Here is a 14,605-nt window from a genome sequence, read left to right as displayed (position 1 = left end):
TATAAAGCTAAAATGTTTACCCTGAAAGACTATGCACAACAGTTATAAACATGGTACTATCATTTTAGAGTTCTAGAAGAAAACTGTCTGTTGTGACCAAAACATGACTAAAGTACAATCTTTGATTTTTTTAACCTTTCTAGGCATATTTGGAAACAAAAGTTGGGCCAAGCACAGTGGCTGGGGAGTCTCAGGCAGGAGGATCACAAGTTTAAAGCCAGGCTCAAAAACTTAGGCCCTTAAAAAGTTCAGCGAGACCCCATCACAAAATAAAGAACAAAAAATCAGGAAAAAAAAAAAGAGGGTGGAGATACAGCTTAGTGGTTAAACACCCCTTGGTTCAATACCTAGTAATAGTAGTAGTAATAATAATAGTTGGATACATTTTACTATTTATTACTGGTGATTGAAACCAGGGGCGCTTAATCATTATTTTTTTTTATTATTATTATTGGTACCAGGGATTGAACTCAGCCACTGAGCCACATCCCCAGCCCTATTTTGTATTTTATTAGAGATAGGGTCTCACTGAGTTGCATAGTGCCTCGCCATTGCTGAGGCTGGTTTTGAACGATCCTCCTGTCTCAGCCTCCCAAGTCGCTGGGATTACAGGCATGCGCAACTGCACCCAGCTCGTAACCACTATTTTTAAACAGCATCTCACTAAAATGCTTAGGGCTTCATTAAATTACTAGCTTCGAATTTGTGATCCTCCTGCCTCAGCTTCCCAAGTCACTGAGATTATGGTGCCACCACACCTGGCAAATCTTACCATTTTTTTTAAGTGTCTGGTAATTTTTTTTTTAATTTTTTTTATTTTTGAGGTTGTAGATGGATAGCATACATTTATTTTATTTGTTCTTTTTTTTAGATGTTAATGGACCTTTATTTTATTCATTTATTTATGTGTGGTGCTGAGAATCAAACCCAGTGCCTCACACATACTAAGCAGGTGCTCTACCACTGAGCCACAACCCCAGCCTTATTTGTTCATTTTTATGTGGTGCAGAGGATTGAACCCAGTGCCTCACACGTGAGTGCTAGGCAAGCAGTCTGCTGCTGAGCTACAGCTCCAGCCCCACAAATTTTACTATTTTTAAATTTTTAATTAAGCCAAGCGCAGTGGCACAAGCCTGTAATCTCAGCAGCTTGGGAGGCTGAGGCAGTTGGATGGCAAGGTCAAAGCTATCCTCGGCAACAGCAAGGCACTAGGCAACTCAGTGAGACCCTGTCTCTAAATAAAATACAAAATAGGGCTGGGGATGTGGCTCAGTGGTTGAGTGCCCCTGAGTTCAATCCCCAGTATCAAAAAAAAATTTTTTTTAATTTAATTGAAGTACAGGCAATGTGATTTTCCTCAGTACTGTCCTATAGGCTTTTTTCTTTTAAGAGATGGCCTCACTTTGGCTCAATCAATGCTCCTACCTCAATCAGACTCTTGTTTGGCTGAGTCTATGGGCATATACCATTGCACCCAGTTAGACTATAAAACATAAGAAGGAAGAAGCAGCACAATCCTACAATACTTTCTCTTTTTTTTTTTTTTTTTTTTTGTAAAGAGAGAGAATTTTTTAATATCCATCTCTCTAGTTTTCGGTGGACACAATATCCTTGCTTGTATGTGGTGCTGAGGATCGAACCCAGGCCACACACATGCCAGGCGAGCGTGCTACCGCTTGAGCCACATCCCCAGCCCTATCCCCAACCTTTTTTTGAGACAGGATCTCATTAAGTTGCTTAGGACATGCAAACTTGCCCAATCTGGCCTTAAATTTTCAATCCTCCTGCTCCAGTCTCCCCAGTTGCTTGAATTTTTATTTTTTTATTTTGAGACAGTAACTCACAAAATTGCCTAAGCTGGCCTTGAACTTGGAATCCTCTTGCCTCTAGCTTCTGAGTCTCTGAAATTACAGGCATGTGCCACCAGGCCTAGCAACATCCAGATTTTTTTTTAATCTGTATTTTTTTTTTGTTTGCATGATATTAAGAAGTTGCTTATTTAAACAATGGCTATTAAAAGTTGGGTTTTTATTTTTATTACTTGTTGCTATTGTCCTTGCTACTTAACAACATTGCTTGATTAAATAGTGATGGCAGTGGAGCTTTACTTTTAGGCCTATACAGTTAGTGAATCTAGCCAGACAAATTGAAGTGCTGATAAACTCTATTATGTTAGATGTTTATATGTAACTTTTTAATTATGATATCCTTAAATGTGTATTTTTTTTCATTTAAAGTAATTTGAGATAAAATTATTTTTAAATAATGTAAGATTATATCTGAGTTAAACACAACTATTTGTCTCCATTAATTAGGATGTTCTTTATATTTTAATATTCAAACAGCAAAATGGATGTTATTTTGAGATAGCAACTATCATCCACAGGTGTTGTTTTTGCTTATTTGTTTTGGGTCCTCGGGATTGAACCAAGGGGCATTTTTCAACTGAGCTATATCCCCAGCATTTTGGGGGTTTTATTTTTATTTTTCCAGGCATTTCATTATTATCAACATTATTATTTCATTATTATTTTTTATTTTTTATCTTTTTGGTACTGGGGATTGAACTCAGGGGCACTCAACCACTGAGCCATATCCCCAGCCCTATTTTTGTATTTTATTTAAAGACAGGGTTCACTGAGTTGCTAAAAGCCTCGCCATTGCTGAGGCTGGCTTTGAACTTACAATCCTCCTGTCTCAGTCTCCCGACCCATCGTGCCCAGCTTGTTTTTCATTTTGAGACAGGATCTCCCTAAGTTACTTGGGTCCTCACTAAGTTACTGAAACAGACCTCAAACTTACAATCTCCTACCTTAGCCGCCTCCTGTGTCATTGATATTACAAGCCTGTGCCACTATACCCAGCCACAGTTTTATTTTTTCCTCCAACCAGTTTCAGTTTGAACTTGTAAAAATATATATTTATACTATTAAAATACTGCAGTTCTTGGGGCTGGGGATGTGGCTCAAGCGGTAGCGCGCTCGCCTGGCATGCGTGCGGCCCGGGTTCGATCCTCAGCACCACATACAAATAAAGATGTTGTGTCCGCCGAGAACTAAAAAAATAAATATTGAAAAAAAAATTCTCTCTCTTTCTCTCCCTCTCCCCCCCTCTCACTCTCTCTTAAAAAAAATAATAAAATAAAATACTGCAGTTCTTGTCGGTTTTCTAGATTTTAAAATTATTTAATTGAATTTACCCCATGCTTATTTCCATTCTTATTAAGTTAAAAGAATCCCATTATAGCTTCTTGCCTTTATACCAAAAGCAAACCCAGATTCTCTTGCAACTAAATCAAAAGGAACTAGAAAGAAGAAACAAAGTGTGTTCATTTTCTTTTAGGTTTACTATCTGATTAATATCAAACCTGCCTAGATTTCTTTTGGGTGTTGTTTTCACAGAGATGTTATTTTTTCCTTATTTTTCGTCTGCTAAATTACTAATACTTGTGGGGGTGTTTTTTTTCCCCTTGTTTTTTTAGCAAATCACAGATGAAGGTCTCATTACTATTTGCAGAGGGTGCCATAAGTTACAGTCCCTCTGTGCCTCTGGCTGCTCCAACATCACAGATGCCATCCTGAATGCTCTAGGTCAGAACTGCCCTCGGCTTAGGTAAACATTTCTTCTCTAGTGCAAAAAAATCAAGGAAAAAGAACAAAAGTCTACTTCACTCATTTATTCTTTGGAACTTTGAAATTTTAAGATAGACACTACAAGTCATTGTCCTTTTTGATGTCCACCTACTTGCTTTGTACTTCATTATGTGTAATTGGCATGAACCAAGAAACAGTGGTTCCAAAATTCTACTTTCTACTCATACTAGAAAAGAAAAAAAGCATTTATTTCATTACTAAAGAATAAAATAAGGGGGCTGGGATTGTGGCTCAGTGGTAGCGCACTCACCTAGCACATGAGAGGCCCTGGGTTCAATCCTCAGCACCACATAAAAATAAATAAGTAAGTAAGTAAATGAAATAAGGTGCTGGGTTGTGGCTCAGTGGTAGAGCGCTTGCCTATCATGTGTAAGACACTGGGTTCAATTCTCAGGACCACATGTAAATAAAGATTCATCAACATCTAAAAAAATGTTTTTAATGAAATAAAGATATTTTCTTTAATTAATGCTTTATATAATTCTTTTCTCAAAGATAATTTTAAAGGCTCACTCTCAGGTCGTTTATATTTTGGTTATGATGCCAGGTACATAGCAGACCGTATTCAAAAAGAAGAAACAGCTTTACAAGAGGAACTTTTTGTGTTGACAGTCTTTTATTTTTCTGTGGCTCCTTCTCTTTGTTCATATATGGGATTGGCTGGTTATCTATTAAGAATTCTGTATTAGTATGTAAGATAGTATAAAATCCATATTGATTTTGTAAAGAGCACATGAGAATCTTGTAATGAATAGAGATGATCCCCATATACCTTTTTGGTTTTGGTTTTGGTTTAAATATTACCTATATAATACTTAGAAGTTAAGCATTGTTTTAGGTACTTTACAAATGTTAATTCATTTAATCTTCATAACATCACATAATCAGTATTGTTATCATCAAATTGTAAATGAGTAAACCAAGCACCAAAAAGTAAACTGCTCAGGGTGTCACAGCCAGTAAGTGCAGGAGCAAGGATTCAAAGCCAGGCAGTCTGGCTCCAGAGCCCATGAAATTACTTTTCTTACACATAATAATCATTGTAAAGCAATGAAATTTTTAAAAAACTTTTTTAACTGGTGAACATTTTGCCTTCAGTATCAAAATTCCTTCATAGATGATAGATTTGTTTTGGTCAAAATCAATAATATCAGAAGTCTAAAACAGAGTACTTCTTAGGAGATAGGGAAGTAACCAGACCTCTCTCAAATATTAAACACTATCCTTTCCTGTATTAAAGCAAGGGGTATTCAGCTCCATCCTCCCTCTAATGATATAACCTCATTATATCATTAGCCTGGAAAGGCTGTCAAATGTGACCATCACAAAATGTGTTTCAGTTAGTTACTCTCTCATTGGATACAGCATTCATTTCTAATTGCTTTTCAGTTGATGATTTCTTATACTATGATAGTAAATAGGTGTTACTAGGTACCATTGTACAGTACAAATGTCACCAAACTTTTCACAGAAAAGAGCTACTTTTGATTCCCAAGCCTTTAGTTGCTGTTTAGGTTGGTGTGTAACAGTTGCTAAATAGGAGAGTAGTTGCTAGCCCAGCTTCCCTTTTCACTGGGTTCCCCTGGGAGCCTATAGGAGGAAGCAGAAAGCTTTCTAAGTATGGATTTTCATATTTGGGACAGACCTGTAATTAAACAGTCCCTTCATTACATTTTTTAAAAGGTATTGAAATGTGAGTGAACCCACATGTAAAACGGAAAGAAAATCTTACTTCAGTAACAGATTAAATAATATAGAATATTTATCGCCATTTCCTTTGTTTTCTAGGAGCAGGCTGCCCTCTGGGGGTAAGCAGTATGCCATCAAGAAGGCTTTTAATGCATTGTGGCATAACTACAAGCTTCAATTTTATTCCTCTGTGTTCTTTGATTGCATCACCCTGAAATGTGGTATTTATAGGACCACTTTATGATGACTCCACAACAATAAATAGCAAGATCTGTATATAGACTTGCTTAGCTATTAATGTCTCTCTATATTATGAAATCCTTAGAGAATAGTAAATTATTTTCTTAAATTTTGTTTTAATAAAACCAATTTTTAGGGACCCATAGCTTGACTTCCACTTTTTTGGTGTTGTTGTTTTTTTTTTTAACAGAATATTAGAAGTGGCAAGATGTTCTCAATTAACAGATGTGGGCTTTACCACTCTAGCCAGAGTAAGTGTTTTCTCCAGGTTTCATAGGTTTATTTTCTTATGTTTTATTGGGTATTTTTATTTCAGAAGAACAAGTAGCAAGGGAAATGTAGCATGGCAGAATTAGGTGTGTGAGAAGGGGGCCTTTTTCTGTAGCTAGTCTTCCTGAGCATTCTTATGCTACAGCTACAGACCTGTTGATATCAGTAAGAAAACAAACTGTTCTGGAAATTCAGCCATGCATTGGGGAGCATGACACTCCTCCATGAAACTAAAGTTCTCCACAGTTTCATAAGATGATAAATTAAGCAGCTGAAAGAAACTTGTTATTTGATATGTGACTAGTAGGTGACAGCAGTGTTGAAAGCCTGGTTTTTAAATGGAGAGGCTTTTATTATTTTCTGTATTCTGAAGATTAGACTTGGAATGGTTTATAAATCACTATATAATAATATCATTTAAAATTATACTGACTTTGACCAATGTTATAGAACAAGGGGGAGGTAATTTGCTTTCAGGTAGATCAATGGAGTTGGGTAAAAGCCAGGACACTTAACTAAAGTTAAGCTTGCTTCCTCTCTTCCCAAGAAACAGTTTTTATTGAATTATTTATGATTGAAAATATCTCTATATTGGCCCAGTGTTACTGTTTGGCAAATTTATTCCCTTGGACGTTTAAGATAATAAATATTTAAATGTGAGATAATTGAGATATTTCACTATGATCAAAGCATAAAATGTGTAATTAATGGAATAAAATAGAAAGTGACACTAGAATGATACCAAATCTGAAAAACTAAGATTTCATCAGTATATTTAACTTTCAGTTTTCTGGCCTTAAAGTTTTCCCTTGTTTAAATGGTTGTATTGTATTGTTTGGTTTTATACTTTGTAGAATTGCCATGAGCTTGAAAAGATGGACCTGGAAGAATGTGTTCAGGTAAGATTGTGGATTTATATTCATAAATACAGTGTGATAGAAACTAATTACATAATACATGCACATCAGAATGTCCATTCCCTACCCTAGTGTAGGACACTGAAATACCTGGCAGCCCTACTGATTCTTCCTTTATTGATGTGTCTTCTAGGCACACTAGGCAGAAGTGCTTATGGCATAGGTGTTAAAGAACTATGAAAATACATTCCATCAATCATGTCACCATTAGAAAGGACACCTAAGTGTTCAGGCCATAAAGCTGTTAAGGTATTTTCTTTTGCCAAGTGTGGTGGTGCACTATGGTAGTTCCAGCTACTCAAGGGGCAGGAGGATCTCTTGAGCCCAAGAGTTTGTGTCAGCCTGGAAAACAGCCAAACCACATTTAAAAATAAATAAATAAAGCTGGATGCAGCAACGTATACCTGTAATCCCACTGATTCAGGAATATGAGGCATAACAATTCCAAGTTCAAGGGCAGCCAGCCTCAGCAACAAGACCCTGTCTCAATTTAAAAAAAAAAAAAGGATTGGAATGTAGTTCAATGGTAAAAGTGCCCCTGGGTTCAATCCCCAGTATCCTCAAACATTCCCCAGCCCTTTGTTTATTTGTTTGTTTGGAGAGTGGGTCTCACTAGATTGCTGAGACTGGCCTCAAATTGGTGATCCTCCTGCCTCAGCTTTCCAAATTGCTGAGATTACAGACATGCACCACAGCATCCAGCCTCTGTTTATCTCTTGTACACACCTGAGTGTCTTCTATGTCCTTTCCAGAGGTAGTCCTTCTGAATGGACCTGCTCCATCCACAATTTCTTAAAGAATTGAAGATGAATTTGAAAAGAAGCACTGATTTGCTTTCATTCTTGTGATAACTAAAAAAAGCCATTCTTCCTCCCTGAATGTACATAGTTTACCCTGATCCTAGCAGTGCCTGTCTGTCTCCCTTGGTAACATAACTAACATCCATGTTATCAATTCTGAGTTGTAGTGTGCCTTATTAAAATGAGGCCAAATATCAAGCAGGTCAGGTAGTTCTCACACTGTGATCCCAGTGTCTTGGAAGACTGTGGCAGGAATCTACAAAGTTTAAGACCAGCCTCAGCAATTTAGCAAGATCCTGTCTCAAAATTAAAAATAAAAAACAGCCAGGGATAAAGCTCAGTGGTAGAGCAACCCTGGGTTAATTCCCTGGTGCTACAAAAATAAATAAATTAATAATAATAAATAGGCCAAATATCCAAAAATTTGAGGATGCTTTGATTTTAATTATTTTCTTTTTCATGGAGTACTATATTATTTATTTATTTGTTTGTTTGTTTGTTTTGTATTGAAGATAGAACCCAAAGGCACCTTACCACTGATCACATCCCCAGCCATTTTATTTTTTGAGACAAGGTCTCAGGCCTCACTAAGTTTCTGAGGCTGTCTTTGAACTTGGAATGGTCTTGCCTCAGCCTCCTCCTGAGTTGCTGGGATTATAGGCTTGTGCCACTGCACCCAGCTCAGCACTTTCTTCTGATTATTTTCTTTGATGGTTCCAAGAAGTGGATAGAAGTAATAAGGGGACAACATTTCGATTTCATTTCAAAAACAAAACAATTTTGAGCGAAAATATTCAAAGATGAAGACTAGAGCCAGATGCAGTGGAACACCCCTATAATACAGGCTACTCAGGAAACACCCAGGATTGCAAATTCAAGGTCAGCCTGAACAACATAGCAAGATCCTTTCTCAAAATAAAATTTTCAAAAGACTAGAAATACAGTAAGAATGAAGTATAACCTGTAGTTTTATTTAGAATTATGCCTAAAATAAACATGTGTTTCTTTTAGATAATAGTAGCTCAATACTGGGGTGTTTGCTTAACATGCACAGGCCTTAGATTCAATCCCTAGTACCATCACCACCACCACCACCAAAAAAAAAAAAAAAAAAAGATTAAGGCTTTTAGAGAAACCTAAATGTGTTCAAGTCTAGCCTAGGGAGTTCTTACAGAATAGACTCAGATAGGGCTAGGGTTGTGGCTCCGCAGTAGAGCGCTCACAGTATTTTTTTAAAAAAAGAATAAGACTCAGGTGGTCTATGAGACTTAAACCTAAAGATTCTGTTATTTGATGATGTCTAGATAGAAATACAGTAAGAATGAAGTATAACCTGTAGTTTTATTTAGAATTATGCCTAAAATAAACATGTGTTTCTTTCAGATAACAGATAGCACATTAATCCAACTTTCTATACACTGTCCTCGGCTTCAAGTATTGGTGAGTTTGACTTTCAAGGTTAAAGATGTTTGTTTGGCTTAATCAAAACAGTACTGCCAGGCATGGTGGCTCACACCTGTAATCCCAGCAGCTTGGGAGACTGAGGCAGAGGATCTCTGTGTCAAATCCAGCCTCAGCAAAATCAAGGCAGTAAGCAACTCAGTGAGACCCTGTCTCTGAATAAAATACAAAGAAGGGCTGGGGGTGTGTGGCTCAGTGGTTGAGTGCCCCTGAGTTCAATCCCTGGTACTCCCTACACCAACAACAACAACAACAACAAAAAAACAGTACTGTAGTTCTAGTTAAATAAGATCCAGCTCTTGTTTTCCTCTTAACTGTCTGGCTACCAGTTTTTGGTAAGGGAGTATGCTTCTCAAAATTGCCAACTTCCAAAAGATCTAGGAAAGACCTAAAAAGTAAAATGAGGACCAATCAGGCTTTACAGGGGAAGTTCTCCTTGGTACTACTTTGAGGAAGGGATTTTGGTTGATCGTATCCAGGCTCATTGTGGCATATTTGGTCGAAAGGTAATATCCAAAATTGGGCCAAGGGTTCCAAGTTTCTCAGATTCAGAAACCTAAGGAAAATTGATGAAAAGTTACATGTGAGATGGTCATACCTAACAGCTGTAAAAATTGTCTTCAGCTAATTAATTGTTGGGTCATACCCCTGCACTTGATATTCAATTTTTATTTGAGGAAATGAAAAGTTTGTATATGAAAAGTTTGATCTCTGCTTATCCCCCTGGAGAAGAAAAGTGTTGATTGGGTAGAGGGTAATTTTTAAAGTTATGTAACTTTGTTTTTGAAGTAGAGTTCATGGTCATTATGTGAATTTACAAAATATGTTTAGAATCACACACAAAAATATCAGTCATTGTTGCCAAAAGCAGAACCCATGCAACTCTATTTTGCATTCTTTATTTCATCACACATGGATCCTAGTGATAGTTCCATAATCATCAAAATCAAACCAAAAAGGTCTTCTATCTGATTGTACACAAGTTTCTGGCTAACTGACTTCCGGAAAATATTTCAGCATCCTTCTTTGCTCTATTTGGCCACAGAGTCTATCTCACTGTGAACTGATCACAGACGATGGAATTCGTCACCTAGGAAATGGGGCCTGCGCCCATGACCAGCTGGAGGTGATTGAGCTGGACAACTGCCCACTAATCACAGATGCATCCTTGGAGCACTTGAAGAGCTGTCACAGCCTTGAGCGGATAGAACTATATGACTGCCAGCAAATCACACGGGCTGGAATCAAGAGACTCAGGGTAAAAATGGCTTCCTCACTCTCCATCTCTGATGTTCTCACCACCCTTTCTTTTATTTTCCTTCATTTTCTTTTCTTTTTATTTTTCCAAATTTAGATTCTCGTGATTTTTATATTTATTTGGACATTTAGTAAGGAGGAAAAAAAATGGAGAGAAAATGTAAGGGTAGATAATTTTTACCTGTGGCTCCAGATGGAAATTTAGTAGAACAATACCCACTGAAGAGATAAAGTAGGTCTTCTCCCAGCAGTTTGTCCAGTAATGTCCAGAGCTTAATCACATCCCCAGAGTCAAAAAAATAAAAAAGAAAAAAAAAAAAAGCACATACCAGATTTTGGTTCTAAAGGAAAGGAAAGAACTAATATAAAATGTTTGGTTAAATAATAGGATTTATAAATTCAGCCTTTTTTTCCTCTTTACATCAAACCCTTTTTCTGATTTTTGTTTTTTAATTTATTTAAGTACTGGGGATTGAACCCAGCAGCATTTTGCCATTCAACTGTATCCTCAGTCTTTTTTTTTTTTTTTTAATATTTATTTATTTATTTTTAGTTTTCCACGGACACAACATCTTTGTATGTGGTGCTGAGTATCGAACCCGGGCCGCACACATGCCAGGCGAGCACGCTACCGCTTGAGCCACATCCCCAGCCCCTTTTTTTTTTTTTTTTTTTTTTTTTAAGTAGGTGTTGAACCCTGAGACAAGTCTCTGGAATTATAGGCATGATCCATCACACCTATGTTCTCCAGTTTTGTTAAAAACAGTTATCAAACTCAGTGAAAAGGTGTCTGATTCTGTGAAGAGTGTGAACAATGGTATTCTTAGAGAGAGAGAGAGAATTTTTTAATATTTATTTTTAGTTTTCAGTGGACACAACATCTTTATTTTATTTTTATGTGGTGCTGAGAATCGAACCTGGGTCGTTCCCGTGCTAGGGGAGCACTCTCTACCGCTGAGCCACAATCCCAGCCCGTGATCAGTGGTATTTTGAAACCTAAGTGAGCAGTTGCCACAATACCCTTGGCGTCAGAATTTGCCAGTTGAGAATAAATGTGACCTTAAACACCCAAGGTAGAAAGCAGGCAGGCATGGAAGTGAAGGCCTGAGGCACACAGCAGGCACTCTGCCTCCCCATGGCTGCTGACCAACCACAGAGCAAAAGCAGTTGGCCCCTATCTCCTGCTAATAAAATGGTGACAATTAAAAAAAAAAAAAGTATCAAAGTTATGAGTTGAGCTGAGCATAGTGGTACACACCTGTAATCCCAGCAATTTGGGAGGCTGAGGCAGGAGGATTGCAAGTTAAAAGGCAGCCTTGGCAATTTAGTGAGGCCCTGAGCAAGTTAGCAAGACTCTGTCTCAAATTTATAATAAAATGGGCTGGGAATATGGCTCAGTGGTTAAGTACCTTTGGGTTCAATTCCTGGTACCAAAAAAAGAAGTTATGAGTTTACTTGATTATTTAGAACAGCATAGAAGGGAACAAATCTTCTGCCCTGCTTTCATGTCCATTCAGCCCCTCAGTGGTTTTTCTCGGAAGCAATGTTCTCTATCTTAGTAATGTTTCTGTCTTGTTTCAGACCCATTTACCCAATATTAAAGTCCATGCCTACTTCGCACCTGTCACTCCACCCCCATCAGTAGGGGGCAGCAGACAGCGCTTCTGCAGATGCTGCATCATCCTATGACAATGGAGGTGGTCAACTTTGGTGAACTGAATATTTAACTGACACTTCTAGAGTTACCGTGGAGTCTCTCCAGAGGAAGCAACCTGTGTTCTGGACAAGGATTACAAAGTGAGAGCAGTGTTCAGATCCCCAGAGCCACACATACATATGCATACACACCCTTACTCCCATCCACTCTAGCTCTGTGACCATGGGACTAAAATTTGTGCTGGCTTTAAGTGGATTGGTAAAACTTAACCATTTCCATTGGACATGCCCAGAAGAAAATCATAGGCCAAGGTAGAGGGAGGGGTCATTCCAGCAAACCCATTGTTACTGCTACTGTGGTTTCTTTATTTTGTTAAGGGGTTTCTTTGGGGATTTTGGAACAGTAACTACAGTCCTTCAGGGTCAAGGGAAGCATGGAAAAACAACAAATGATGTATCCAGGGACCAGAAAGAAAATTTATTTGCATCCTAGAAATGGTAGCCATCCATTGTAAGATGACTACAGAGCTTCTGTGCTTCCTGTTTCTATGCCAACATGCTGAGCATGCTCACAAAGAAGGCTTGTCCATTCCTGCCGTGTTTTAGTATTTGGCCCAGGGGTTTCCTAAATGGCTACATTGAAATCACTGTGGTCCAAACATGATTACTTATTCACTCAAATTGTCACTATCTGTATCACACTTATGCATCTGTCTTCCTTTCTCCCTTCCTCCTTTCTGCACTTTTGCTCAGTCTGTCGTACCTGTTCATAGTCTGTCTACTCACACTCAACTGTTACTCTTTTGTGTTTACAGTTTGCATTTTGGATGATTAGTTTGGGTTATCAAACATTTTTGAAAAAAAAACATCAATAAATATTTTTTTAATTCTAAATTTTACCATTAGGGGACCCTGCCTGAATCTTTGCCAGTCTGAAGGGAAATCTTAACAAAAGTAAGAAAAGTTATGAGAAGAAATCAAGCTAAAACTATTTTGATGAAAACAAACTTTGCCTTTTCATTTCTGTTTTATCTTACGATACATGATAATTTGCATGATATCCCCAGTATTCCCCCTGCAAATTTTTCTGTCAAACTCCACTAACTTAATAAAGAAATGCAGTTAGTGAAGAGTATCAGGAATGCTGCTAGAGGATCTGTGCAGACTAGCCAGTCAGTTTCTTTTTTCCCCCATCACAGCTCACCAGGAATATAAGAATGGCCATATAACATCAGTGTTAACAGGGTAAGTAGCCAAGTGAAGGCATTGGAGCAGCTGAAAGAACACCCTGAGAGGAAGTAAGAGTTTAATGTCTGTCCAGGCACCAGAGCTGAGGAAACGAGTTCAGAACCCATGATTCAAAAAAATTTTTAAAAAAAGTCTCCCCCCCCCCAAGAAAATCATAGAGGATGAGGGAAGATTTCAGAAGATTTCTGAATCCCAAGATTAGAAACCTTATGTAATTTTTTTAATAGGGTGATTTGGGGTAAGGGATCTTTTAAGGCATTAATGTGCAATCCACTATGATATTAGATCATCTTTTGAATGATCCTTATTATTAAAAGCGTTTTTTTTAAATGCCGAAGGTACTAGTTCTACCAGCATATATAAGAAAAAGTCTGATTTATTTATAACATTGATGTAGAAAATGATCAAATGAAAGGGTCCACATTAAATGTATTTTACCACATTAAATATAATTTAAATCCTATTTTATTATGCCCTTTTAAAAGTGCAGATTATTTTTTCCATTCCTCCTTCTCCTTATCTTCTTTTCAAATTATAAGGAATATTTATTCTCTTTCTCTCTCTCCCTCCCCGCCTCTCTCTCTGTCTCCCCACCACCACCTCCCTTTCTCTCCCTCTTGTTTTTTTGAGATGGGGGTCTCCCTATGTTACCCAGTCTGATTGTGAACTCCTGGGTTTAAATGATCCTCCCAAGGAGCTGGGCCTATGGGCTCACACCACTGCATCCAACAGGAATATTTTTTAATTTATTTTTGTTATTATTTTTGTATGTGACTGGGGATTGAACCCAGGGGCGTTTTACCACTAAATATATCCTCAGCCTTTTTTTTTTTTTTTTTTTTTTTTTTTTTTTTTTTAAGACAGTCTCACTAAGTTGCCTAGGCTGGCCTTGAACTTGTGATCCTCCTGCCTTAGCCTATTGAGTTACTGAGATTAAAGGTGTGGACTTCTGTGCCTCACAGGAATATATTTTTTAGAAACCCACTCTCCTGGATGTATGCCACACATACAAATACATATATGCATACATACACTTCCAGATGTGGTTAATAATATTCAGATCCTCAGGTAGCTGGTTCAAAGAGAACTAAAAGAGAGAAACATTTACAGGCCATCTGCTCTAAAGTATGCCTATTTTTTTAATGCCTAAGCAAACTGACAATAAAACCTAGATCAGACAGTAAATATAGATTTGAATTGCCTGAGTTGAGACTATTAACTTCTTTACTTAAAAGTTTCAGCAACCCTATTATTCACTGGTATATCAAAAGTCTTGAAAATGCTGTTTCTCTCCGCAAAGGGTGTACCCATGTGCAGGTTCTAGGTTTGCATTGGTGTTACCTGCTATGAAGTCAAATTTCAGCCCATCTGGCCCATCTGAGCCAAAAACAAGTCAAGTGAAAGAGAACAAAAG

At 37.6% G+C, this 14,605-nt stretch overlaps 1 protein-coding gene across 2 annotated transcripts in view; it reads left to right on the top strand.

Moving 5' to 3' along the window:
* The window catches only part of Fbxl20 (F-box and leucine rich repeat protein 20), a 95,936-nt gene extending 81,915 nt beyond the window's left edge, over positions 1 to 14,021 (top strand). For both annotated transcript variants that reach the window (XM_026387048.2, XM_026387049.2), the window contains exons 10-15: positions 3,482 to 3,612; positions 5,773 to 5,833; positions 6,707 to 6,751; positions 8,953 to 9,009; positions 10,076 to 10,288; positions 11,869 to 14,021. In XM_026387048.2, coding sequence (XP_026242833.1) covers positions 3,482 to 3,612; positions 5,773 to 5,833; positions 6,707 to 6,751; positions 8,953 to 9,009; positions 10,076 to 10,288; positions 11,869 to 11,976 — 615 coding nt within the window. In that variant the 3' untranslated portion in view covers positions 11,977 to 14,021. The remainder of the gene's footprint in view (positions 1 to 3,481; positions 3,613 to 5,772; positions 5,834 to 6,706; positions 6,752 to 8,952; positions 9,010 to 10,075; positions 10,289 to 11,868) is intronic.
* Positions 14,022 to 14,605: the final 584 nt, after the last annotated feature.

The sequence above is a fragment of the Urocitellus parryii genome, chromosome 7 (assembly GCF_045843805.1).
Source record: "Urocitellus parryii isolate mUroPar1 chromosome 7, mUroPar1.hap1, whole genome shotgun sequence".
NCBI classification, from domain to species: domain Eukaryota; kingdom Metazoa; phylum Chordata; class Mammalia; order Rodentia; family Sciuridae; genus Urocitellus; species Urocitellus parryii.
This window is presented reverse-complemented; position numbering and strand designations above follow the sequence as displayed.